At 43.1% G+C, this 26,986-nt stretch overlaps 1 protein-coding gene across 2 annotated transcripts in view; it reads left to right on the top strand.

Moving 5' to 3' along the window:
- The window catches only part of PFKFB1 (6-phosphofructo-2-kinase/fructose-2,6-biphosphatase 1), a 94,834-nt gene that overhangs the window by 61,634 nt on the left and 6,214 nt on the right, over nt 1–26,986 (top strand). The window contains exons 2-10 of one of the 2 annotated variants that reach the window (XM_087426932.1): nt 5,660–5,785; nt 9,204–9,231; nt 10,470–10,536; nt 11,788–11,862; nt 12,648–12,704; nt 14,721–14,842; nt 18,708–18,915; nt 21,708–21,854; nt 25,321–25,425. In XM_087426932.1, the coding sequence (XP_087283058.1) occupies nt 5,660–5,785; nt 9,204–9,231; nt 10,470–10,536; nt 11,788–11,862; nt 12,648–12,704; nt 14,721–14,842; nt 18,708–18,915; nt 21,708–21,854; nt 25,321–25,425 (935 nt within the window). Of the gene's footprint in view, nt 1–5,659; nt 5,786–9,137; nt 9,232–10,469; nt 10,537–11,787; nt 11,863–12,647; nt 12,705–14,720; nt 14,843–18,707; nt 18,916–21,707; nt 21,855–25,320; nt 25,426–26,986 lie in introns of both variants that reach the window. The other variant, XM_004443224.3, reaches the window with a different exon arrangement.

The following is a 26,986-nucleotide window of genomic DNA, read 5'->3' as shown; positions in this document are numbered from 1 at the left end:
TTGTAAACCCTCTCTTTTTTTTTTTCAGGTATCATTTCTTGTAGGGGGGATCTTGTGGCAGTGAACTTCCTCAGCTTTTGTTTATCTGGTAAACTTTTTATTTCTCCATCATTTTTGAAGGACTTTTTCACTGGATAGAGTATTCTTGGCTGAAAGTTTTTGTCTTTCTGAATTTTGAGTATATCATTCCACTCTTTCCTAGCCTGTAAGGTTTCTGCTGAGAAATCTGCTGAAAGTCTGATAGGGGTTCCTTTGTAGGTTATTTTCTTCTGCCTTGCTGCCTCTAATACTTTTTCTTTGTCATTGACTTTTGCCAGTTTTACTAATACATGCCCTGGCGAATGTCTTTTCACATTAATGCAATTAGGTGTTCTATTAGCTTCATTTACATGTAATTCTTGCTCCTTCCTCAGGTTTGGGAAGTTCTCAGCTATTATTTCTTTGAACAATCCCTCTGCTCCTTTTCCCCTTTCCTCTTCCTCTGCAATACCTTTAATCCTTATGTTGCATTTGCTAATTGAGTCAGATGTTTCTCAGAGAATTTCTTCATTTCTTTTTAGTCTTAGTTCTCTCTCCTTCTCCATCTGAAGCATTTCTATATTTCTGTCCTCTAAGTTACTAATTCTGTCCTCCATAATATCAGCTCTGTTATTTCAAGATTCCAGATTTTTCTTTGTCTCATGCTTTGTGTTTTTCATCTCCAACCTTTCTGATTCATTTTTCTGTATAGTTTCAATCTCTTTTGTGAAGAATTCCCTCTGCTCATTCGTTTTATTCCTGATTTCATTGAACTATCTTCCTTAGTTTTCTTGTAACTCGTTGAGTTTCTTCATGATAACTATTTTGAATTCTCTGTCATTTAGATTGTAAATTTCTGTGACTTCAGAATTGATTTTGGGGCCCTTGTCATTTTCCTTCTGGTCTTGAGTGTTAATATACTTCTTCATGCTATTTGATGGGGTTGACTTGTGCCATCATGTAGTGGTAGTATTTGGTTGAAAGTTCCACCTGCCACCACTGGGGGCAGGCAGGAGCTGTGTATTCTGAGCCTGCCATGATCCCTGGCAGCTGTGTCTGTCCTTTGGAAGTTGGGCCAACCAGGGCTTGTCTGCGTTTTCAAACTGCCCACTGCTGCTTTACACACGTAGGCACAAAGGCCTTCTGGCAAGAGTCCCCTGCTGTGGCCTACTGGCTGAACTGGTGCATCAGGCAGGTGGGGGGCTTTATTTCATGTGCATCATCCTGGGGGTGCCCCTGGCCTGCACTCACTGTCTTCCCTCCTAGGCTGTTTAGTTTGGTGAATACGCCCCTGCAATTGCTTAGCCTCCTTGGTGTGGAGCGTTCCCATGGGCTGGAAGGCAACTCCAAGAGCAAAGGCGCTCCCATGGGTGGCTGCCCTTTCCCCTCTTTCCACTCAGGTTGCATGCTGGCCTCCATGCATGGTCCCACACCCTAGATCACTGCTGTTTGGAGAGGGAGAGGAGATCCCCTTACCTCCTTCCACTGCCTTCCAGGGGGTCCAGCACCTCCACCTTCAGACATATGGCTGCGTGGATATCTCAGACATTTATTTTGTTGTGTGATTGTCCTCTGTTGGTTTATGAATGTCTTTTCTTGTTGTATCTTATGGGGAGAGACTAAGGGAAGAGCTCACTCCACCATGATGCTGATGTCACTCCCTCAAGTACTTTTTCAGGCCCTCCTCTTTCTCCTCTCTATCTGGAACTCCAATAAGATGATTATTAGTCTTTGTTGTTGTTGTTTTGATACACAAGTGCCTGAATCTCTGGGTTTTTATTTTTCAATATTTTGTCTTTCGGTTGCTCATATTAGGTGATTTCTATTGGTGAATCTTTGAGTCTAATGACTCTTTTCTCTATCATTTCTGTTTTGCCATTAAGTCCATTCAGTGACTTTTTATTTTGATTATTGTACTTTTCAGTTTTAAAATTTCTACTTTATTCTTGCTTATATCTCCTATTTCTTTGCTGAGTCTTTCTATTTTAATATTTGTTTCAAGATTGTGATTGCTCATTCAAGCATTTTTGTAATAGATAATTTAAGACAATTCCAAAGTCTGTGTCATCTCATTATTCATTTCTTTTGATGGTCTCTTTTCACCTGAGTTGAGATTTCATGGTTATTTGCATGTTGATTGATTTTAGTTTGTATCTTGGACATTGTGAACATTGAGACCCAGAATCTTGTTTATATCCTATGGAAGTTGATCAGTTCAGTTTTCAAAACTTTTGCAGTACTATGTAGATCAGTCTTGCATGTACACCACCTAGTGGTCAGTCTGGGACTTGGGTGGAGGTTTACTTGCTAGTTCAGTTTCCAAATATTTCGTATGCTGATTAGAATTGGATCAAAGCACACATAGGTCAGAATTGAGCCCAGGAATTCAAAACAACATCAGCTTTTCTAAACTATTTCCTCTCCCTTATTTTTTCAGTACTTTCCAGTTCCTTAGTTTCCCATTTTCTGCCCTCTATTCAGAAACCAGCCACTTTCTTGGTTGTACCACTTGCATAAACAATTTGCAGGAGGAGACAGAGAGGAAAAATTAGTTTGAAGTTTAGTTTTGTTCTCTTGATGCTGTGCCTCCATCTAGAGAAAAGACCTCATCCCTTAGAGCTTTGATTCCTGGAGGTTCCCATTATGGATGGACCACACTTGCTTCTGGGCTGCCTTTGCTATCACTGCCCCCACTGTGGGACCAAAGAAGAAGTAGAGTAAATAAAAACCTGAGGGATTTCCAACACTCTCTCTGAACATTAGGAGCTCTCTTTTCCACTCCTCAGGCCATAGCTTCAAGGCTTCTCCTGTATCTCACTTTGTCTGCTAAACAATGCTCAATTTTGGGTTTCATGTCATGTTCAATTCAGGCTCAGGATGCTGGAAGGAAAAAAAATAATATTGAACTTATAACTGTTTAGGGGGTATTTCAAACTCTAATACTCTTCCCTGCCCCACCTACCTATTTTTGCTTTTTAGTTTTCAAATAGGTGTCCATCCATTCTATCAAGGTTTTATATTTGAGTTAAGTGAGATATAAAAGAAAGTCCTAGAAGTGGACCCAGCTCTATGTGTTTTAGGCAGCATATATTTGGGTCTTGCTTTTTATCCAATCTAACAATCTCTGTCTTTTAATTGGTGTGTTTAGACAATTCATATGTAAAGTGGTTATTGATATAGTTGGATTAAAGTCTACCATCTTGCTAACTGTGTTTTCTATTCATTGCATGTGTTCTTTGTTTCTTTTCTCTCTCTCTCTTTGCTTTTTCTTATTTTATTTAAGCATTTTTTATGATCCTGTTTTATCTCCTCTATTTACTTGTAATTTATGTCTTTTTTTTTTTTTTACTTTTTAGTAGTCCCCCTAGGGTTTACAAGGTACATTTTAAAATAATTTGGGCTCACCTTCAAATAATACTATATTGCTTCATGTGCAGTGTGAGTACTTCATAACAGTATATTCTCAATTTCTTCCACCTTTTCCTTGTGTCATTGTTGTATTCAATTCATTTCTATGAATGCTGTAAACACCCAATACATTGTTACTATTATTGCTTTAAACAGTCAGTTATCTTTTAGAACAATTAAGAATATGAAAAACCAAAAGATATATTTTGCCTTCATTTATTCCTTTTCCAATGCTCTTCATTTATTTATGGAGATCCAATTTTCTGGCCTATAGCATATCCCTTCTGCCTAAATAATGTCCTTTATTATTTCTCATAAGGTAGGTCTGATGGTGATGAATTTCCTGTTTTTGTTTGTCTGAAAAAAAGTCTTTCTTTTGCCTTCATTTTTGAAGGACGTTTTTGCTGAATTCAGAATTCTGGATCAGCGGATTATTTTTACTTTCAAGGTTTCATTCTACTGTCTTTTTGCTTATATGGTTTCTGACAATAAGTCTAATGTAATTTTTCTCTTTATTCTTCTGTAGGTAAGGTGTTCCTCCCACCCCTTTTTCCTGGCTGTCTTCAAGATTTTATTTTTGTCTGATTTTCTGGAGTTTGAATTTGATATGTCTGGGTGTGGTGTGGTTCTTTTTAAAATTTTATTTACTCATCTTGGTGTTCTTTGAGACACTTGGATCTGTGATTTGGTATCAGTCACTAATTTTGGAAAATTTTGGCAATTATTTCTTCAAATATTTCTTCTTCCCCATTCTGTCTCTCTTCTCCTGATATTCGAATTACATATATATTACACTGTTTGATAATGTCCTAATGTTCTTGAATATTTTATCCTGTTTTCTTTTTTTCTCTCTGCATTTCAGTTTGTGTAATTTCTATTGATCTATCTTCAAGTTCACCGCTTCCTCAGCTATGTCAAGTCCACTGATGAGCATATTTAAGGCATTCTTTAAATCTGTTATTTGTGTTTTTTCTCTTGCATTTATGTTTGAGTCTTTCTTATACTTTCCATCCCCCTGCTGAAATTACATATCTAATCTTGCATGTTGTCTACCTTTTCCAATAAAGGCTTTAACATATGAACCATATCTGTTCTAATTTCCCTGTCTGATAATTCCAACATGTGTGTCATAACTGAGTCTGGTCCTGATGATTTCTTTGTCTATTCATACTGCTTTTTTTTATTGCTTTGATTCTTCCCTTCATGCTGCTGCCTGAAGACAATTTATCTCTTGCATTCTTTAAAGATGTAGAATGCTATTATTTTACTTGATGTCTTTTTAGCATGGTAGTGGGAAATAGGGGACTAAGGACATTCTATGTTTTTCTGATTAAGCCTCAGTCTTAGGCAGGCTTATCCTGAGTCTTGGAGGTGTAACTTTCACAAGTGTTCCTGCTCCTCCTCTAAATACAATGGTGGGCCTAGCACATATTCCTGCCCCACCTGGGTTAGAGCATTTTTTCTGTTTTCCTTCTCGAACTATACTGAATTTCCACCAGTGCCTTCAGTTCCTGCTGTCCTTTCTTCTGCAGATTTAGGGTCATTTTCCCTAAGGGAGAAAGAGTATATTGGTCTGGGTAGAGTTTCAGTGGTATTGGCCATTCCTCTCTGCCAGCTGCAGTGAATTTCCACCAGTGCTCTCAAGCTATAGTTTTATTGCCTTTTCCCATGAAGATTAAGGATTTTGTTCCATAGGGTACATAGGGAGAATGGTCTGTGCACAGTTTAAGCGATGGCTGCTGTTCTGTTTCCCTCCCCAAGCCAGAACTATAGGATATCTTTCTGAGGATTCTTCTCAGTCTTTCCTGTCAGCACCTGGTGGAATTCCTAGAGGAAAAGTCTGCAAGAGGATGCAAAACCACCTGTGTCTGCACCACTCAGGGGCTTCACATTCTCACACTAGCCCACAACCAACCTTTAACAATTAATTAACGATTTTTAACTGAATCTAATGAGTGTATATGTTGTTCAGTAGTATCTGCAAAAGAATAAGCAAATACCTGGGCCCTGTTGCTCCCTGCAGATACCTGTCTCTACAGATTTGGGGTTAGCTGTTTGCACTGCTATCTCAGTTTTATGATGAATTCAAGAGAAGTCAATTTGCAATTTTCCAGGGTTTTTTTCTTGTTACAATGGTGGGAGAGATGCTCTTTCCAATGCTACATCTCTGAGTTGATACCAGAAGATCATGAAAACCTGGGGATAAGCTTTTGAGGCTCTATTTGTCTTCCAGCAACCATACCCCAGTTTACCAATTCCCCTACAATGGTGATCATGGTGGGTTTACCAGCTCGAGGAAAGACCTACATCTCCACGAAGCTGACAAGATATCTCAACTGGATAGGAACACCAACTAAAGGTATATGTCTGAAACTCTTTGTTCTACAGCCATCTACAGGCTACTGGCTGAAAACAGAGTAAGGTAGCAGGTGGCAGAAGGGACAAAGCCCTCAGTACCAGGAATATCTCAACCCATTATTACCAGTATTAGGACTATTACTACTATTACTGCTACTATACTACTATTACTACTATTACTACTACTACTACTACCATTGCCAATACACTCATAAATTTTACAATTTCTTGAGCACATACTCTGCCCAACCCCATGCTAGGTGCAGGCATAGGAAAATTAGTAAGATGAAATGTCTGTTCTCAAGGAGCTCCATTATTGCAAGACCTCCAAACAACTCTATGAGTAACATACTATTTTTATTGCCATTACTATTATTACCACAACAATATTATTTTTATTAGCATCAACATTTCTTCACAATTTTCTTCAAACCTTAGGAGCTGTTGAAGCACATTGAAGCCACAGCCTGGAGGCCCCCACAGGGTCTTTTTTGAAGCTGGGCACCTTAGGTCACCTCATCCTCCCGAGTCCAGAAGGCTTCTGCTCTCTCCAAACCTCTCCTTAGGTCTGAGCCTGTCCTGCTTCTTTCCTCCTACAGAGGGGCCTCCTTCCCTGCCTGTCGACCTCCTCCCTAGCTTCCTACTTCCAACTTTCCATTCTCCTCAATGTGGTCTCTTTTCTGCTTACTACCCCTTATTGAGCAATCACTCTTCTATTCTCCATTTGATTTTTCTATCCGCCACCCTATATCCCCATTCCTATCTGATTCCTCTGTTCCCCGGAGGAGGACTGTGCTTCTCTGAGCTCCCAGGCCAACTCTTCCTACTGCCCCCTCTATGCAAACACTAATTACATAGTGTGTTGTTGCAGTGTATTTCTGGGTCTGTCTCCCCAGCAGCTGCTCAGGGGGCAGGGGACTAGGTTATGTTCATTTCTGTCTCTCAATTATGACCAGATTAAGACATTTGGAGGCTCTAAACACTAAAAGATAGGGTGCCCCCAAGTCATATGTAATTCAGAATAAAAACAGTGAATGTAAGAAAGTCTACTAAAGGTTTTTATTTATCCCCTGGTGACTATATTGATGCTTTTAAAGAATATCAACTTATCTGAAAAATTTTATTGGGGTCATGTTTCTCCTTTACTGGTGCACTAAGCAAGTATTTAGACTCTGTCTTGTGAAATGGAGCACTGGTCCCCAGTGCAGAAAACAGTCCTCCTCAAGCATTCATTTATTCACTCAATCATTAATTATTTGTTGAGCACACAGCTGTGCCAAGGCCCTTGCTGGATGTTGGGCAAAGAAAGAGAAGTAAGATGGGATGCCTGTCCTCAAAGAACTCACATCTATTCTTAAGTTCTAAGATGTTCTTAAGTACTCCTACGAAGGAGGAACTAGTACTATCATCATTTCACAGTTGACAAAATTAATGCCCAAGAGGTGAAGTGCCTTGTGTAAAGGTACATAGCCAGTAAGTGACGGAACCAGGATATAAACCCACATCTGGTTGATTCCAAAGCCTGACACTCACTGTGCCAGGTCTGATTCTTGGCTCTACTGATGGGAAGAGAAAAGAATCCCACATTGGCCCTGTACTCTACATTCTCTTCCCCTCCCTGTACTCTACATTCTCTTCCCCTCCTTTCTCTTCATCCCAACACCCTATCTATCTGCCCCCTTCCCTCCCTCTCTCCAAGTCTTCTCTTCTCTTTCTCCCATTTCCTCTTTCCCTTCATGTACTTTCTCTTTCTCTAATTCACTGATGAAGAGTTTCCCAATGGTTTTCCATGTGCCAAAATCCATGCTAGGCATTGGAGGCGCAAAAATGGGTGAGAGTCACACCCTGTCCTTGAAGAGTTCTCCATCTGGCTGGGATGCGTAAGAATACCTTATGTCACCTAGGAATCCCAGAGCAGGGTGCTGAGAGGGCTCATAGAGGAAATCACCAACTGGAAGGCAGTGAAAGCTTCCAGATAGGGTATGTTTGAGCTGGGTCCTATGGGAGGAGTAGGACATTGGCAGAAGAGAAGAGGAGAAGGAACAGTTCTCGTGGAGGACTGCAGGCTCTGGGGAGCCTCTGCTGAGTGTAGGGGCACATGGGACAGTGGTGGATGGGTCTCTGCTCTAATGAGCCTGCTTCCCATCTGCTCCACTCCAGTCCATTCTCACAGAGGCCCTCAGAGTTATATTTCAAAGCACAAAGCTGACCATTCCTATAGCCTCCAAGGTCCCCTTGGCCTGCAGGTTTAAATCCAAGCTCCTTAGCCTGTCATTCAAGGCCCTCCATGACCAGCCCTTGCCAATTTCTCAGGCCTCAGTCACAGTGGATGACTCATCATCCCCTAAGCATGTTCTGCCTTCTGCCAATGCCGTACCTTTGTTCAAGCTGTTCCTCTACCTGGGGTGTCTTTGTTCCCCACTTCCATCCCCCCTTCCTGATTGTAAAAGGCCTGCCTTCCTAAAAGGACCTGTTCAAGTGCTGCTTTCTCCAAGAAACCATCTCAGATCTCTCCAAGTTTAATTAGTCTTTCCTTCCCCCTTACTCCTTTGCATGGCTCTGTCAGTGCACTTAACAAACTGAGTGGGAACTCTCTGTTTACAGGTTTACTCTCAGTCCTACCTGCTGTACTGTGAGCTCCTTGGGGCCCCATTACGCAGAGCTAGTTCATGTCTGACACCACAGAATACATGTCCTACTTCACTGAGTAGACTGCAGAAAGTATTCATTGGATGAATAAATGAAATATTATATTATCTCTTCACCTATTATCCCCTTTATTTTCCTTTCCTTCCCTCCTCTGTAGTTTTTCTCAATTATAAATGAGAAAGTATGGCCTAGAGAGGGCAATACATTTAGATTCTCTCTCATGATACAGAACAATATAACAACATTGAACTGGGATTCAGAAAGCTCAGTCTAGTTCTGTCACCAGCTGCCTCACTGTTTGACCCTTGGTGATTGATTTTACTCCCTAGATCTCAATTTCTTTATCTTTCCAATGGAGTAGGGCATTAAAACAATTGGAGTTTATGATAAAATAGAATAGTGGAAAGACCACCAGTTTTGGAATCAAACAGACCTGAGTTTGAATCCCAGCTCCCCACTTATTAACTGAGAAAGGTATTTACTATCTCTGAACTTCAATTTTCTCATTTGTAAATAAGAATGGTGATTCCTACTTTACAGGGCTGTTCTAAGGACTAAATGAGCTGGTAGTCCTAATTTGAAGCTTTATAAGCATATTATATAGCTAAAAATTATACCTTCTTCTATGAGATCCCTCCCAGCAAGGACATTTTTTTTGCCACTGGGATCTTCCCAACCTCTTTACCAGGGCTCCCTGCTTTCAGTGTTTAATTTAGGCCAGTATCGCCGAGAAGCAGTGAGCTACAAGAACTACGAATTCTTTCTCCCAGACAACATGGAGGCCCTACTTATCAGGAAGTAAGTACCTAATATTTTAGGGACCTGTGCTGCGCCCTGGCTGAGGGAGGGCTTTGTTCAGATGATGGGGGAGGGGAGCAGAGCATCTTGGGTTAGCGAGGAGGCCCTCTAGGCTCTCAAAGTGTGGTTGAGACAGCCCTTTTACCATCCTACACAAAGCCTCTTTATGGTCATAACCATCCCCTGCTTAAGAACTTTTAATAGTCTCTTACCTCTGACAGGAGAGAGTGGAAACTTCTCAGCCTAGCATTAGAGACAAGAGTCTCAATAGCTTGGCCTACTCCAGTCTCTCCAGTCTCATTCATTCAACCTCGAGGTCTCTCGCCTCTGTAAGACTGAGGACTTCCAGAGCAGAGCCCTGTTGTTAGTGCCACCTAATTGATTCCAACTCCTAGTGACCCTGTGTACAGCAGAGTGGAATCTTGCCCAGTCTTTTGGCGTTGCTCCACTGCTGTTCATAGCGTTTTCATGGCCAATGTTTTCAGAAGTGGGTGGCCAGGTCCTTTTTCCTAGTGTGTCTTAGTCTGGAAGCTCTACTGAAACCTGTCCACCAGGGGTGACCCTGCTGGTATTCCAAATACTGGTGGCATAGCTTTCCGCATCACAACAACATGCAACCACCACAGTATGACAACTGACAGATGGGTGGTGTGGTTCCCTGACCAGGAAACGAACCTGGGCCTTGGTGATGAGGGCACCAAATCTTAACCACTAAACCACCATGGCTAGCTAGAATAGAGCCTGGGTCTCATTTATTGATCCATGCCTTCATAATAGAACCCAGCACAGAGTAATCACTAAATAGATTTTTATGGAAAGCATAAATACATTACTACTATCATACCTGTGCTTGCACTGTTACCCATGCCAGGAATGCCTTCTACTTCACAGACCATATACCCAGGCTCTACCTGGCGTCAAGAACCAGTTCAGCTTGAGCTCTATTACTTCAAGGGTTGGAGCCCTTAATATCATGGCTTCCATCATTAGTCCACGTGTCCTGGGTATGCCACTTTGTGCCTGCCCCTAAGATGTGCAAACAGAGCCACTTACAACTGCGTGACCTCTCTGTGCTTGTCATGGTGCCTAGAACACAGGACACCTTGTGTAGATATTTTATAGATGAATAATTTAATGTAGGACATCTGAGACATGGTGCTAAAGATAATTCAGAAAAATAGAGAGGAACCCATCTTGGGGATAGGGATTGTCTCTATTTCTTTCTCCATCTTTTTCAGGCAGTGTGCCCTGGAAGCCCTGAAAGATGTCCATGACTATCTCAGCCATGAGGAAGGTCATGTTGCGGTAAAGAAATTTGCATTTTCCCTCGGGTTTCTGTTGGGATGTAGAGCAGCTAATATATATTGAGCATTTACTATGTTCCATACATTACTCTAAGTACTTTGCACATATTAATTTAATTCCCCCTCCCCTGTGAGACAGGGGGACATAACATAATTGTTATTATGCCCCATTTTATAGCCCAGAAAATTGGCACACAGAGAGATTAAATAATTTCCCAAGATGGTACAGTGTGTATGTGGCAGGGCCAGAACTGGAATCCAGGTTGTATAGCTCCAGAATCTACACTCTTAACCACTAGGCTCTACCACTCCACCCCCAAGAATTCAGCAGGACTACACTAGAATTTAAGACTATAGTACAAACATTTTTGAGTTCTAGAGATTTACCTAAACATCTAGTCAATTTAATCTCATAGACCCTTGGGATAGGATTTATAAATTCTAAAAGGGAAAGAGATCCTCAAATATATAAATGGTCCCATCTAAGGTGCTGAGGATAGGGAGTTGTTTCCTGTTCTTTAAGAGCTCCAGGGGCCGGCCCCGTGGCTTAGTGGTTAAGTGCGCGCGCTCCGCTACTGGCGGCCCGGGTTCGGATCCCGGGCGCGCACTGACGCACTGCTGCTCCGGCCATGCTGAGGCTGCGTCCTACATACAGCAACTGGAAGGATGTGCAACTATGACATACAACTATCTACTGGGGCTTTGGGGGAAAAAAAAGGAGGAGGATTGGCAATAGATGTTAGCTCAGAGCTGGTCTTCCTCAGCAAAAAGAGGAGGATTAGCATGGATGTTAGGTCAGGGCTGATCTTCCTCACAAAAAAATAAATAAATAAATAAAACTGTTAAAAAAAAAAAGAGCTCCAAAGTGATAGAGAAGGAAGAAGCCTCAACTAGGAGTTGAGAAAATCAGTTTTAGCTCTGCTCTGTCAGCAACTCTCAGTGACTTTGGTTAAGGCAAATCCTTCCTCTAAATCTCAACTACTTCACCTGTAAAATGGCCCTAATAAAAACCCACAATTTTCCTCTTGCCTTATTATGCCTACAGAGTCTGCTACATTTCTGGAAAGACAGTAAGGGCTCAGTGAGTGCTTGAGAAATTGACATAAGCCGATTCCAAATCCTTGCTATCGTTCAAGACCCTGCTCAAGTTCTGTCCCCTCCTGGAAGCCCTCTACTTAGTACAGGGATGGTCAAAGAGTAGGCATTCTATCAGTGCCAGATTCTGAGTAAACCAATCTCCATCTGCCTCTAGGTTTTTGATGCCACCAACACTACCAGAGAACGACGGTCACTGATTCTGCAGTTTGCTAAAGAACATGGTTACAAGGTACAAGAACACTCCCACTCTTTATTGTTTTTTGTTTTATTTATTTATTTTTTATTGAGGTAACATTGGTTTATAACATTATATAAATTTCAGGTGTACATCATTATATTTCGATATCTGTGCAGACTACATCATATTTACCACCCAAAGGCTAATTACCATCCATCACCATACACATCCGCCCTTTTACTCCTTTAGCCCACTCTCCTTCCCGCTTCCCTTCTGGGAACCCCCAATATAATCTCTATATCTCTGTGTTTGTTTGTTGTTGTTTTTATCTTCCACTTATGACACTCCCACTCTTATCTAGAGCCTACTTATCCAGCACAAACCCCAAAGAAAGGGAAGTCACGGGATTCTGAGCTGCCAAATCAGTTACCCTAGGCTCAACATTCTAATTTGGTTGTATGGCTTTCGAGATCAAAGTTAGAAGCAGCAAAACAGAACAGAGAAGGAGAGGTGCCACATTAGGCAATAGAAGATGATTTCCAACAGGCTGACACTGGAGATGAGGGTAGGGATGAGGAAAGAGGGGAGAGAATCGCCACAGAAAGCATATGTAAGAACTAAAAACCAGTAAAAACACAAAACAGCAATCTTGGGCCATTCAATTTAGAGCCAATATGCCTTATAAAACTCAGAATCCTGAAACACCACTGTATGAAATTATGTTGTCAGAAATGCCTCTAGGGATGACTCAGCGCCATTGAAAAGGGATCAAGCAGTGTTTGGCTCCTACCAAACAGAATTCCCTGCTTGAAATCTCTCTTCTGTTTCTCTTATAGGTCTTTTTCATTGAGTCCATCTGTAATGACCCTGGCATCATTGCAGAAAACATTAGGGTAAGGAGCACCAGTTACCTTTCTTCCTTACTTTACCTCAGACTCAGATCATGCCTAAAAAGACCTCTATTAGGTTAAAGGAGGTATTCTTCCCCAGGCTTCTCCTCCCACTTCCTATATAAACACTCCCTGACTATCCTGGCCTACAATGATCCTATAAAATTAAATGAAGCCAATATAGAGAGAGTCCTTAGTGTGCACCAGGTACCAAGCTTGACTCTCACTAATTTTTCACAACAAACTTGCATGTTAGGAATCATTTCAGTGTTGGAGAGAGGAAACTGAGGTTCCAAGATGAGAAGTGAGTTGTCAAGGGTTAATATAGCCAGAAAGAAGTAGAACTAGGACTGGAACTCAGGCTTAGCTGTCTACCTGGAAAGCTCTTTATTCTGCCTCACAATTTGTATCAGAACTATCACTGCTCTTAGATTCTAGGCATGTTATCTAGAAGCAGATCATTCACCACATTTTATTGTTCCCTATTTCATCAAATTACTGGAGCTCAGGGACAGAAGAGACCTTAAAGGTTACCTCCTGCAGCCCTCCATCAGATACTTGATATCTCAGCTAAATGTTTGTCTGGATTTTCTCTTCATACCTCCAGTGACAAGAAGCTTATTGCTTTCATCAAATGCAGCTCAATCAAGCTGAAATCTGCGTCCCTGAAATTTCCACTCATTGGTCCTCTTTTTGTCCTTTGGGGCTTATAACACGTCTAATCCCTCTATTTCCTCCTCATCCATCCTTCTATCTATCCATTTATTGATTCAACAAAAATAGAATCTATACACCTCGGCTGGGCCATTCTGGGTATTAGAGACATAGAAACAGATAGAGGAGAGTCCTGCCCATAGTCCACAGTCTAGTTAGAGAGACTGACAAGTTTATAGACATAAATCTGTGAGATCAGTGCTGAAATGAGGGAACAAAGGAGGCTGTGGGTGCACAGTGTTGAGGACCTAACCTTGCATTGGAGGGGTAGGGGTGTATCAGGGAAGGCTTCTCAATGAAGGTAATAGCTAATCTGCACCTTGAAGAATGCATAGGAATTCATCAGGTGAAAAATTGGAAATACGGGAATAGCGTATACCAAGATTGGCATCTTCAGGGAACTATAAGTAGCTTAGGTTGGCTAAAGCAAAATGTGTGGAGGAATAGGGGAGCAATGGGAGATGAGGAAGAAGAAATCATTTGGGGCCCAATCATGACAAGCCATGAGTCACTCACTAAAATAATTCATAGTTTGTCCTAAAATATATGAGGAAATTGTCAAGGGTTTTAAGCAAAAAAATGCCATGATCAGATATGCATGCTAGAAATATCCTTCTAGCTGATAGTATGGGGAATACATAAGAAGTAGCAAGACTGTAGACAAAGTAATCAGTCACAAAGCTATAGTGAACATCCAGGCAAGAGAGAATGGAAGCCAACTGGAGAGATATTTAGAAGATAGAGTGGAGAGGATTTGGCACCTGCTAAGAGGTGGCGGATGATAGAAAAAGACATATCTAGGATGACTCCCAGATTCCTTTTAGGCTCAAGTGACTGAGTGGGTGATAGTACCATTCGCTGAGATACAGAATGTGGATGGAGAAGGTAAGTCCTGGAGGATTAGAAGATCCAGCCCTTTAGAAATCTAAAGCCAACATGCCATGTTCTCCCAGTAAACACTGGATACATGTAAGCCATTATGACTCCGGGCCAAGATCTCCTGTTCCTCTTCTTTAACCACTTCTCACATCACAATTTCTGGCCCTCATATAAATGTTCTGCTTAAACAGTGTGTGCTCTGCAACTGAATATAATGTAAAAAACCTTGTTTGACCACATAGAGATAAGGAATGATGAATCACACAGTCCAGATTCTCTTCAATTAACTGATTTTGTAAACTTGGGCAAGACCTTTTTTCCAAGTCTCATCTTTATTATGAAGGATATTGTACTCAATGATCTCTAAGGGCTCTTCCCACGGTCAGACTCTGTCTCCCATGGTCCCTCTGTCCTCCCTTCTCCTAGCAAGTGAAACTTGGCAGCCCTGATTACATAGACTGTGACAGGGAAAAAGTTCTGGAAGACTTTCTAAAGAGAATAGAGTGCTACGAGGTCAACTACCAACCCTTGGATGATGAACTGGACAGGTAAGAGCCCAGAACCCCAAAGTCCAGTTCTGGATCCTTAGCCCTGTTTTGTCCTGTAGGACCTGGGGAAATGTCCTCCCTCTCTGGGCCTCAACTTCTCGATCTGTAACATCAGGGAGCTGACCTTGATGATCTGTCGTCAAGGGCCCTTCGAGCTCTAATTATCCATGAGGTGGTGATTCCTTGATGTGTAAGCTGTTCACGAGAGGACTGAAGTAGTGCTTTCCTGACCAATATGGACAGCAATCAGGACCCTGATCTCTGGGAACAAATGCCTCACTCCTGTGGTTATTGCTATTATTTTTCCAAAAGTATTCTTCACACATGTATGACACTTCAGTTTCCAAACATGTTCACCTTCTCTGTTTTGTTGAATCCCCTCGGCACCCCTGTGAAGGAGGCCAAAATAGGTCTTATGGTCATATATTTTCAAGAAGAGGAAATTGAGTCTTAGAGAGCTAAAACCACTTACCCAAGCTCCCACCACAAGTCAGGAGTACAGCTAGAATTCTAACCACATATTCTATCTCCTAGTTATATCTCCTTTCACAATGCCCATATACCTCTTCAGTCAATAAGTATTTGGACTTTTTGGGCTGTGGAGTACATAGGGGGTGTAAATAAGGGCAAGAGAGGTGGGTTCTCTCCTCAGGTAGCTTCCATAGTACCTTGACATATGGGAAGACACATGAAAAATATAAAACTTTCATTCATAATACCAGCTAAAGATTAGAGAGGTGTTAGCTGGCAGTACAGGGAAGATGTGAGTTTTAGACGTAAGGTGTTCCCAGAACCCTACTTTCTTTCAAAATGGGTTGTGATGAGAAGAGACTGTGGTCACTGAGACCCTTTGGGCCCCAAGTGAGAAGTGTGAGGCTTCAAATAGTCATTACAACCCTAAGAAGTCTAAAGAGCATTCTTCCAGCTTTGTCCAACTGAAGTCCTAAGAGATGAGAATTGTTACTGCTTCACTTAGATGGGAAAGCAGACCCAGAGCAGAGTAAGGGCTTACCTGAGGCCACACAATAAGTCAATAGCAGAATATATACTCAAACCCTTATTTTCAGACTTCCAGCTGGTTCTCCCCCTCCCACATCGCTATATCATAAAAAGTGTCACATGAGGCTTAGACATTCATTGCAAAAGGGTCAGGACCTTAAGTACAATTGTTAAGATTGTTCACTTGCAAGGACAACCATGTCAAGGGTACACTTGTTTTTCTCATCAAGGCATGCATTCTGTAGTGAGACTGTTTCTGCCTTGAGGAAAGTGTAACTTTTTCAAATTTCTGCAAAGGCATCATATGGGCTAGCAGCATATGGTGAAAGAAGTTTGACGGAGGGAAGCTGAAGTAAAAGAACAGCATTGAGAAAGCCCCTAGCCTTCAGCCTAGACTCCTGCAGGTGCCCAGTTAGTGTTTGATGAATCAATTTGGGCCTGAAGACAACTGATTCTGAAGGTTGGCTTTATTTAATCATTTTTCCATCAATAGACATTTATAGTCAATGCATCAGGGGCCAGCCCTAAGCTGTGCCCTAGGAACCCAAAGAGGGAAGGGCTGTTCCTGCTCTGATAGAATGCCCACCTGGTTGAGGAAGACAGTGAGTATACAGTTGATCAGAATTGTAGGGATGGTAAACCAAATGGTCTGGAGGAACACAGAGGAGGAGACCCAGCCCAGCTTGGAGGAAGAGATCTGGAAGAGCAGATTTACCCAGTAGGTGGACTAGACATGTGTTTAGGGTACCAGCAAGGTAGAGGCTACCAAAAATAAGAAAATAATCTTGGAAGCTTTTAATATTTTATATTTCAAAAACAGTATGAAAGAGTCAAAATGGAAAAAATAAAATCAGAACTTGGTAGAACCTCCTCATATTATAATATAGTTTATAATTTTTACTTTGAATTGCACATGGTTGGCGTTGGAATTAGCTACTATAATACTTGTGGCACAAAACACCTCTTAAATGACTTCACATGATCCTGGGCTCAAAGAAGACTTCCTAGAGAGAGTGAATATACTGTCTCTTGAAGTATGGATGCATAGGAGCTCAACTTTGGAAATCAGGCAAGGAACGTCTTTTCAAGCAAAGAGAACAGCACTTTGTAATGGCCTAGTTAAAACTGAATGAGAGTAGAAGGGTTCAAAGAATATTCCAGCAAAAGCATAAAGTCTAGAATGAAATAGAGAAAGTTATGAGCATGGGCCTGGGACAGTAAGGTGAGGCCAAATGGGACCAGTGTGTGAAGACACGTACCTAGAATGTCAGACTAAACTGAGGAATTTGGAAGTTCTTCTAGAGCCACACAGGACCCAGTATTAGGAACAGACAGTAACCAGGCAACAAGGCTACCTCAGATATTTTCTACCCTTAGGCTCTGAAAATCCTAGACAAGATGGTTGGAGAGGTTGACCTTAGGCAAATCACTTCCTCTCTCTGTTTCAGTTTTCTCACCTATAAAAGAGAGAGAATAATCTCTGCTTCCTAGCATGGTTATGAGGATTCATGCACTTTAAAGTCCCCACTCTCTGCCAGCTGCACAAAAAAATGTTCAGCAAATGCAAGTGCCCTATGGGAACTGTTAAACATGGATGACAGGGCTGGGCATGATAAGTATGGTGCAGATAGAAAGGCCTTCTCTAGGAAGATCAGAGAAGCATTCTGAAACCAAACCTGTCAACCACTGCCTTAGTTGTCTTGGGTTAGTGCAGCTGTTCCCATTCACTTGGTTTTGTTACTTTGTACCCGGGGTTGCTGGTGTGTCACCCCATTGCCCCAGCCTCCCCTACCTCTTCCCAGGGATCGCCCTGAACTCCCTACAGTCCAACAACTAAAGGATTAATGCCTGACATAGCAGGACCTCAGAAGTCTTGCTCCATGGTTCTAGTCCTCTGATTAGTCAGTGCCCCCCATTACCAGCTCCTCTGCAGACAGGTTGTTTAATACGTTTGATTATCACTTCATGTATAGTTATTAGTTCGTGACAGAGCACAGAATCAAGGGGATAACAAAAAGGCTTACAGCAAGGACCACAGTTCCCCAATGATGTTGTGGACCACCCCATACCCCAGTACTTAGCATACCTTAGATTGAGTGACTATTTGTGGAATGGGTGTTAAGCATTGATCATGTGTTTCCAAGTATATGTTTTTGACTGGCCTAAGAGCTCCCAAAGGGCAGATGCTGAGTCCTCACCCTGAGCACAATGCTTAGAATAGAGCACAGTGTATTTGTTGACTACATGGCAGATAGGGAAAGAACCCAACCCACTCCCCTTTCTGAGTAAGGAGAGAGACATACAGACACAAGCGTGCACAGGCACAATCTGGTAGCTGCCTGTGGAGTGTCAAGTACAATATATTGTAGCAGAGGCTCAAAGGACAGAGAGGCAGAGCTCGGCTTCAGATTTGAAAGGGTGAGGGAGTGGACAAGTCAGGAGCTGCTAGTGAGATGTTGGAGGCAGCCAGGGACACAGAGGATTACTGCTTCTCTCTGAGTATGTAAGGAGTGTGAGCCACAAAGGAGAGAAACCCTGATGCCTGGAGTGTCATAAGTGAAGGTAAAAAGAGCCTGGCTCAAGCTGAGATTGAGGAAAGGAGACAGGGAAATGGTAGCAGGCAGTCAGCTCCTCAGGGTGGCCAGGAACCAAATCTCTAGAGCTTCTTCTAGGTTCTAGAAGGTTCTCTAGTCTTCTAGGTACCTAGAACAGAGCAAGCCCTGGTATCTTATTAGAGGAAAGGTAGGTGAGAGATGGGTTGTGGAGGAGGCTTGGAGGCAGGGTGTGTGGTTGGGGCTTTCTCTTGGGATCAGCCTCTCCACTGTTAGCCCCTGAGCTGCCCTTGCTCCTGCTTGGGCTGGCCCAGCCACCTGTCCTACATCAAGATCTTCGACGTGGGCATGCGCTACATGGTGAACCGAGTGCAGGACCACATTCAAAGTCGCACAGTCTACTATCTCATGAACATCCACGTCACACCTCGCTCCATCTACCTATGCCGGCACGGTGAGAGTGAACTCAACCTCAGAGGCCGCATCGGAGGTGACTCTGGTCTCTCAGCTCGAGGAAAGCAGGTAGGGAGGGCCCCATGCACCCAGAGGGTGGAGCTGGCCCAGGTGGACCGTGGGTGGGTGGGTGGCCACTGCTTGGGTCCTGAGGATGGGGGGACTCAGTAACAGGGTAAGAGCAGGTTCTGGTCACTCTCACCCTTCCACCTTGTCAGCCACTCAGGCTTCACCCATCCTTGGATGGCTCCCGTGTGCCGACTGCATCTCCAAGTCCGATAGCTTGGTCCTGGCACTCCAGGCCTGCCCAGATCTGGCTGCTCCTTCAGCCCCGTTACACTGAGTACCCTTTGCCCCTGCCTGGCTCTTCCCCTCATCTTTCTCACAACTCTGCCTTCGCTTGTGCAGCTTCCCCCACCTAGTCTGTTGTCTTCTGTCAGCTGGTGAGCATCACTTGCACAGACAGCTGCCTTGAAGTGCCTCACCCTTGAATCCACCTTCTCCTCCTTTACTCAGGGCTGATGCTACACCCCCTCCCACCACTGCAGGTCATCACAGTGTCAGCACTTGTCCCCCACCAGTTACGAGTTCTTTCCTGCCCTCCCTGCCCCACCCCCTTCCAGGGCCCAGCTCCTGCTCCATGGTCTGGTCCAGGAAGCCCTCCCCTGTCCTCTCCTGCCCTCTCAAGCAGGTCATCATGCCCTGGACTCCATCTCTCCCAGTTCTGGTCCATCTCTGACTCTACGGCATGAGTCTCTTCTGTCCAGCTGAACATAGTGACCTGCACATTATGGGTGCTGGCTAAATACAGGGACACATTTTCCCCTGCATTTGGCCCTGGGCCTGGGCTTGTTCGCACAAGTATTGTTCTTGCTGGGAGGATGGCTTGGGGTGGGAGAAGTGGGAAATGGGGTGCAGGATGGAGGGAGAGCCCTCATTTACTGGACACCTGTGCACAATCATGGCACCATCTGCTTCCACATGTGTGGCCTCATTTAATCCTCACAACAGCTCTGAGGGATGGGCACTACCGTCACCAGTTTATGGATGAGGAGGCTGAGCCCAGTCCGGAGCAGAGAGTGGCCCCAGGTCACACAACTGGTAAAGGACAGAGCCAGGGCTGAAAACCAGGCCTTCCTGATGCCCCTCAGCATCCCCCACTGCAGAGGTGGCAGATTCCCAGGCAAGGCACCACACTGGAAGGCCCAGTTCTTGTGGCTCCCTTTCTGTTTCCTTCAGACTGGCAACCTCCTCTCCAGGTAGACTCTGACCTCTCTTGCTTCTCAGAGCAGAGTCAGAGGCCACTAGAGGCATTACCCCCTCCCCAGGGCCCCACCTGCAGCCAGGGGTCTCCCAGTTGGGGCTGGCCACAGCCCTGCCCTCACAGCTCAGTACCCACTTTGAACACGTGGCCATCTCCACACAGCATGCCTCCCTTGCACACAACTGTGAGCTTGTAAACACACACGCCTGGCCCCAATCTTCACACTCATGGGCACAGTACACCATGCATGGTTTACAAAGCACCTTCCCATCGACTATAACCTACAATTAATCACAGTAGCTCTCACCTACTTTGTGCCAGGGGGCGCTCTGGGTGCTCCGCTTCCACTAGCTAACGTGACACTCACAGAGACCAGGCTGGGTGATCTAATGCTGTTCACACCTTACAAGCAGGAGATACAAGGCCAGAGAGGAGCAGGGATGCGTCCTGGGACACACGGAGGCCATGTAAAGGAGCTAGGACAGTTTAACCCCTGTCATCTACCTCCCAGTCAAGGGCTCCTTCCACCAGAGCACTGGTGCTCATCATAACTGGTGCTCACACTGACTCATAATCCATAATTATAGTGTGTGTTAAAAATGCCTGTATTTGTGCATAAAATTGTGTGCCTGTAGCTATACATTTGTGTAGATGTTCCTCACACACAATCTGTGATTAATAACATATCTATATGCAGAAGAAGAGCAAATCACTTGCTCATCTGGGATCCCCCATCCCTTCGTGGTTCCTCTTGGTGATGTCATTGTTTCCCTCACTGGACTGGCTTTGTTTTGAGAGCAGGCCACCCCAGTACCCAGCACATGGCCACACATACTCTGTACATGTTTGAATGCCCTTAGAACCTGGGTACCAGGATCCCTGCTCAAGCAATGAGAATTCACAGGGTCAAAGAGAAATGTCCCCCAAATCCTACCCCTCCCACTTCTAGACCACACTCTGAGCACCCAGAACCTTAGAAATCCCTGCCTTTGTGGCCCAGACTCTGCTTCCAGTGCCTACATGGGCTTATCCCAGAGTGTCCACCTAAGAGCAGGCCACATCACAGGTGTTCACCCCCAGACGAAGGGGTGGCCAAGAGGTCACTTTTTGTGAATCATGGGAATCAGTAGAGATATGGTGTGGACAGAACTTAGTCATGTGATTACATTATCCACAAACATGTACTCAAGGCATCTAGGAGTGCAGGATGGAGGCAGAAATGGGAAGATAAGGGAGGTGGACTGTGGGTGGAGTGCCTCCATTTATACTCTTGTCCCCAGCTCCACAATGTTAGAAGTGGGCTGTTTGAATGAATGAATAACCGAGTAAGAGGTTGAGTGAGCAAGCATCAATACACACAGCCACAGACACACATTATACATATATACACATACTCTTTTCTATTTCCTTCATCCTTATTCACATGGGCAAGAGTATGACTTTTTATAAATTGGAAACATTTAAACTCTGTACTCTTATTTGTTCATCATCATTCCACCATTTGTGGTACATCTGAGCTTATTCTCATGGCTACCCTGTCTTCTTTCATTTCTCTCTTTCTCCCCTCCTATCCTCCTCTGCACCCCCAACTCCCCAGTATGCCTATGCCCTGGCCAACTTCATTCGATCCCAGGGCATCAGCTCTCTGAAGGTGTGGACCAGCCACATGAAGAGGACTATCCAGACAGCTGAGGCCCTGGGTGTCCCCTACGAGCAGTGGAAGGCCCTGAATGAGATTGACGCGGTGAGACGGAGGGGGATGGATTTCCTGGTGGGTGATGGGGCTTGACTCTGGGCCTATCCCCTGGATTGCCTCTGCTCTGACTCCTATAGGGGACCTAATTAATTCAACAAACATTTCTCGACAACCAGTCATGTACCAGATATTATTCTCAGTCTTGGGGATCCAATGAAGGCCAGAACAGACAAGGTCTCTGCCCTCATGGAGCCCAAAGGCAGACAGTAAATAAGACATTGCATCTCACGTGACAAAGTGTTGTGAGGGGGGAAGTACAAGGGACTATGGAGGCTCAGAAGGTGAGGGTGCTCCTGGCAAGACTTGGTGGTGGGAGATTTATAGGGAAACTTTCCTAGACAAAGCTAGAGGTGAGACAAGAAGCAGGCAAAATGGGCTAGAAGTAAGGGAATAAATTTAGTTCCAGTAACAGGGAACAGCTCATACAAAGGCCCAGAGGTGAGAAGAGAGCATGGTGTGTTCAGGGAACTGAGGAAAGAATAGCAGAGAGGCTGAGACAGTGATTGTGAGGTCTAGAGAGAAGGGAGGTGAGGTTGGAAAAGAAGGCAGCTCATAGGGGCTTTATGGTTCACGTTGAAGGATTTTGATGCTGCCTTAAAAATCGGAAGCCATTGATGTGGTCTAAGTTAAGGAGGAGTGGCCTAAATGTGATTCCGTTTTTTTTTTAAAGACCATTCTGGCCGTGTGTGGAGACTAGGTGGGAAGAGGGCCAGAATGGGCATGTAGACCAGTGTGAAGATGGCTGCATTAGTCCAAGCAAGAGGTGAGGGTGTAATGGACCAGAGTAGTTGCATTGGAGATGGAATGAAGAAGAAAGACTTGGAGAATATTTCATCTGTCCCTCATGACACGGCAATCTCTTTTCAGGGTCAGGTTTTCCCTGAGCTCTTTGAGAAGGCACTGTTTCCTCTCCGTTGTCTCATGTGCACTATAGGTACACTGACATGAGGAAGCAGCCCACAGGTTATGACTGGTAGACCCCAAAGTAAAAACTTCACCACAGGTGTAGATAACTTGCGTGTAGGTAGGTTAACTGGCTTGATAGATATACTTCTATAAATAGCGAGAAGTACGTGTGTGTATACATACCTACATATATACCTAACTATAGATGTACAGAGATACACATATTTAGAAAAGGGATAACAGCATTGTTCTACATGTCACATATATTTTCTATAAAATACATGCAACCAAATATGTAAACTCTTCATCATAAGAATTCAGTTACTGTTTGTTTCTGGCCCACGTGTGGTGTAAACATTTATTGGATACCTACTTCATTTCAGGCTCTGGGGTGGTGCTGGAGATGGAGATTGGTTCCCGTCTTCACTCAATTTTCAGGCTAAACAGGATAGAGGAATAAACAGAGGAATACAAAACAGCATGTGTGATACAGGCTCTGATAGGCTAGACTGTGCGCACACAGATGTCAGGGCAGGGCATCTGACCCAGCTATGACCCTCCAGGAGGAAGTGATGCCTAGCTGAAGCCTGAGGGTTGAGGAACACTGAGCCAGGTAGAGAGGATCAGGAATGGTATGTCAGGCAGAGAGAGCAGCATAAGCAAAGAGGGTATTGTGTGTTTGTAGAACTGCTAAGGTTGTAGCAGCGGAGATGGAGAGGGAAGAAAAAGGAATAGATTTGAGAGAAATTTAGGAGGTAGAATCTCAAGAATTGGCTATGAGTGGGTGGATGAGGAAGAAGCAAGAATTTAGAATGATGCCTAAGTTTCTGGATTATTTTCCATGATCAATAATATATTAATAATTAGTTCCATTGACTGAGTCATTAAAATGTGCCTTATAAATCCTGTACTAGTTTCTTCTACATATCTATAATATTCAAAACACTTTTGTGAGGTAGTTTGTAATTTTGTGAGTTAGTTGTAATTCTCCTCATTTTGCAGATGAGGAAAATTAAATTCAAAGTTAGGCAATTTGCCTTAAGTCAGTAAAGAGTCAGTGCCATTTCCACAGACAACAGGCTCCCAACATGCCTCAGAATATAAAGTCAAAGCCAACCTGGAAGGAACTTATGTAGCCAGTAGGGTGTAGTTTCTCCCATGGGCAGTGTCGGTTGGAGAAGTTTGACACTGCAGAGCTGTTTGTGGGCTGGGACAGGGGTGAACCTCACCCCTAAGGGAAGCCTAGTAGATGGCTCAAAAGACAACAACCAGAGCCTATTGCCCCCTCTACAGGAAGGTCTAAATGGATTCCACACAACCAGAAGGAAGTCTTAGAAACACAACATCACTTCCCACCCCTACCAGCAGCCACCTCGCTTATGGGGATTTCTCAGTGGACATGGGAAGCTCTCATGTGCTCCTGAGGAACTCATTCTCTGAGCCCTCGAGTCCTTCTTTGGGTGAAAAGAGTGTGTCTCCCAAAGGCCCACTCTGAAACCATTGGGAACTTACTAAATCTTGCTTTCTGAGATGTCTGTGGATACCTGTTTCTTTATCTGCCAGAGGTCCTGGAGCAGAGGCAGGGACAGAAAGGATGGGAAATGCTATAAAATGGGAGAGCACTGCTGTGGATGTGCACACATGTATGCACTTGCATAGACAGTCACAGACACCCACAAGTATGCTTACACTCACAGACATGCACTTCATGGATACATGGACTCACTAGTCAGACACACAGGCTTCCTCTCAGACACATCTACCAATCACATCTACGCGATATGTGCACACACATACACACAGACAGACACACCTAGAGATACATATGGCCACACTCACCATAGACACACATGAAGTTTTTGCATATATCTACATCACCTGGACACAGAGAGGCATACCACGGACATGCATGCAGACACATAGCCTTAAGCATATTACCACAAATTCACAGACATAGGCATACAGATACCTACATATACACTAGAGACATAATCAGGGATATAGTCACAGATAGACATGCCACAGACACACTGAGACACACATGGAGAGACAAACCATAGAGACATCCACACGGGCACATTCTCAGATGCTCAGACACCCTGTACACACACACACTCACACAAACACACTACATATGCCTAGACAAATACACAAATACAAGGCATAAGTCCTTAAACCAACCACAGGTACACATCATAAGCATGCTGCACACACACACACATGCAAACACAGTCACAAATCCTAAACCCACATATTTATAAAAATACGTACTTATATGTACAATGTACATCTACAAACCTGTTGGGACAATCATAGAGATACGCTGGAGATACCCACCATACACTCAGCCTGAACACACCTATACACATTCACTCACTCTCACATCTGCACAGCCACACACTTCATGCACACAAACACATATACAAGTCAGACAACAGGCACAAACCTAGAGCTGTGTTCACAGAAAACCAGGTGCTCATGTGCTACTGTTCCACAATCATTGGCCTCAGAACTATGGTAACTTTTGTTTCTAAATGATTTTTCTTAGGGTGTCTGTGAGGAAATGACCTATGAGGAAATCCAGGAACACTACCCTGAAGAATTTGCACTTCGGGACCAAGATAAATATCGATACCGCTATCCCAAGGGAGAGGTAAGATTTGGAGGGGTGGCCTGACTTCTAAGACTCCTCCCCAGTATCTCCATTCCAACCTCCAGGATTTCATAGTTTCCTAGACAGCTTTAGAAACAAGGTAAATCATATTTTGCAGCAGATGCCATCCCACAAGACACATGATTATCTGGCCCTTGGCTGTCTCATATTCTTGGCTATAGGCAACAGGTTCCTCTTTTTTTAAAGCTACATATTTCCCTGCTTATTTCCTCTCTGCTTTCAGGAAGGCTCACTTTATCCTAGACTTTGTCTCTGGTATCCCTTCACTAAAGGCAATTGAAATAGTTTGACATACTCTAATTTCCTGACGTTTTATTTCCAAATTGCCTAAAGCTCCAGCCTTTCTGGAAGTGGGTTGGAGTCCCAAGGGACAATAGCTAATAGTTTAACCAACTTCTTTGCCACCACATGAACCAGGCCATCACTTCCCTATCCCCATATGAGGTGAATCTTCATTGCTTTCAACCCAGCCTCTATTTAGCCAGTTCCACATTTTAGAGTATTTATTAGTCATACTCCATTTCTGATACAAATTCCTAGGAACAATTATCAGAAAAGCAGGACATCAAGGAAGATAAAACAATAGATATCTTGTGTTACAAAGCACTTTCACATTTTTATCTTCATGCTCAGAAACGACCTTATAAAGTCAATCTGAGTTTGCTTTCATTTTCCTTTATATATGTTGAGGCTATGTTATTAGAGGCATACAAATTTAAAGCAATTATATCTTCTTAGTGAATTGCATAATGCTTTTTGCCTAAAAATGTATTTTATCTAATATTAATATAACTAAACAAGATTTCTTCTGGCTAGTATTTGCCTGGTTCATGTTTATCTACTTATTTACATTCAACTTCTCTGTGTATTTTTGTTTTGTGTCTCTTGTAAATAGAATATAGTTGGCTTTTGTTGTTTTTAATACAAACTGAAAATATATGTCTTTTGAATAGTAAATTTGATACATTTACTTTTATTGTAATTACTGATTTATTTGAGCTTATTTATAGTCTTTTGTTTTGAGTTCTCTATGCTTAGTTTCTTTTTCTCTTTTTCTTCCTTCTTTAGAATTTATAGAGTTTTACATCTATATTTGAGTTATGTAGTCTGTTTCCGTTCTTTTAGAGGTTACTCTTTAACATTTTAATATACATGATTAATAAACTCTAAAATCAATATCTCTACCCTCCCCCTAAAATAATATAATAACTTTAAAACTCTGGTCATTCCCTCTCCTAACTTACATGTTAATTGTTGTTTTGTGTTTCAGTTCAAGCTTGTGTCTTAATCCCCAAATAAATTATTATTGTTATTATTAAACTTATTATTGTATACAGTGTTTATTTAGATTTAACCACATATTTACCAATTCCTTTGATCATTCTTCCTCCTTGCATCTCAAGTTTTCCTTCTGAGTTCAATTTCTATCTTCCTTTAGAAGTCTCTTTAGTGAGGATCTGTTGGTAGGAAACACCTTTCTTTTTGTCTAAAAATGTCTTGGGGAGGTTCAATCCTAGACGATACTTTGGCTTGGTATAAA

This window comes from Ceratotherium simum, chromosome X (assembly GCF_057802395.1).
Source record: "Ceratotherium simum simum isolate JZ-2026a chromosome X, ASM5780239v1, whole genome shotgun sequence".
In the NCBI taxonomy this organism is placed as follows: Eukaryota; Metazoa; Chordata; class Mammalia; order Perissodactyla; family Rhinocerotidae; genus Ceratotherium; species Ceratotherium simum.
This window is presented reverse-complemented; position numbering and strand designations above follow the sequence as displayed.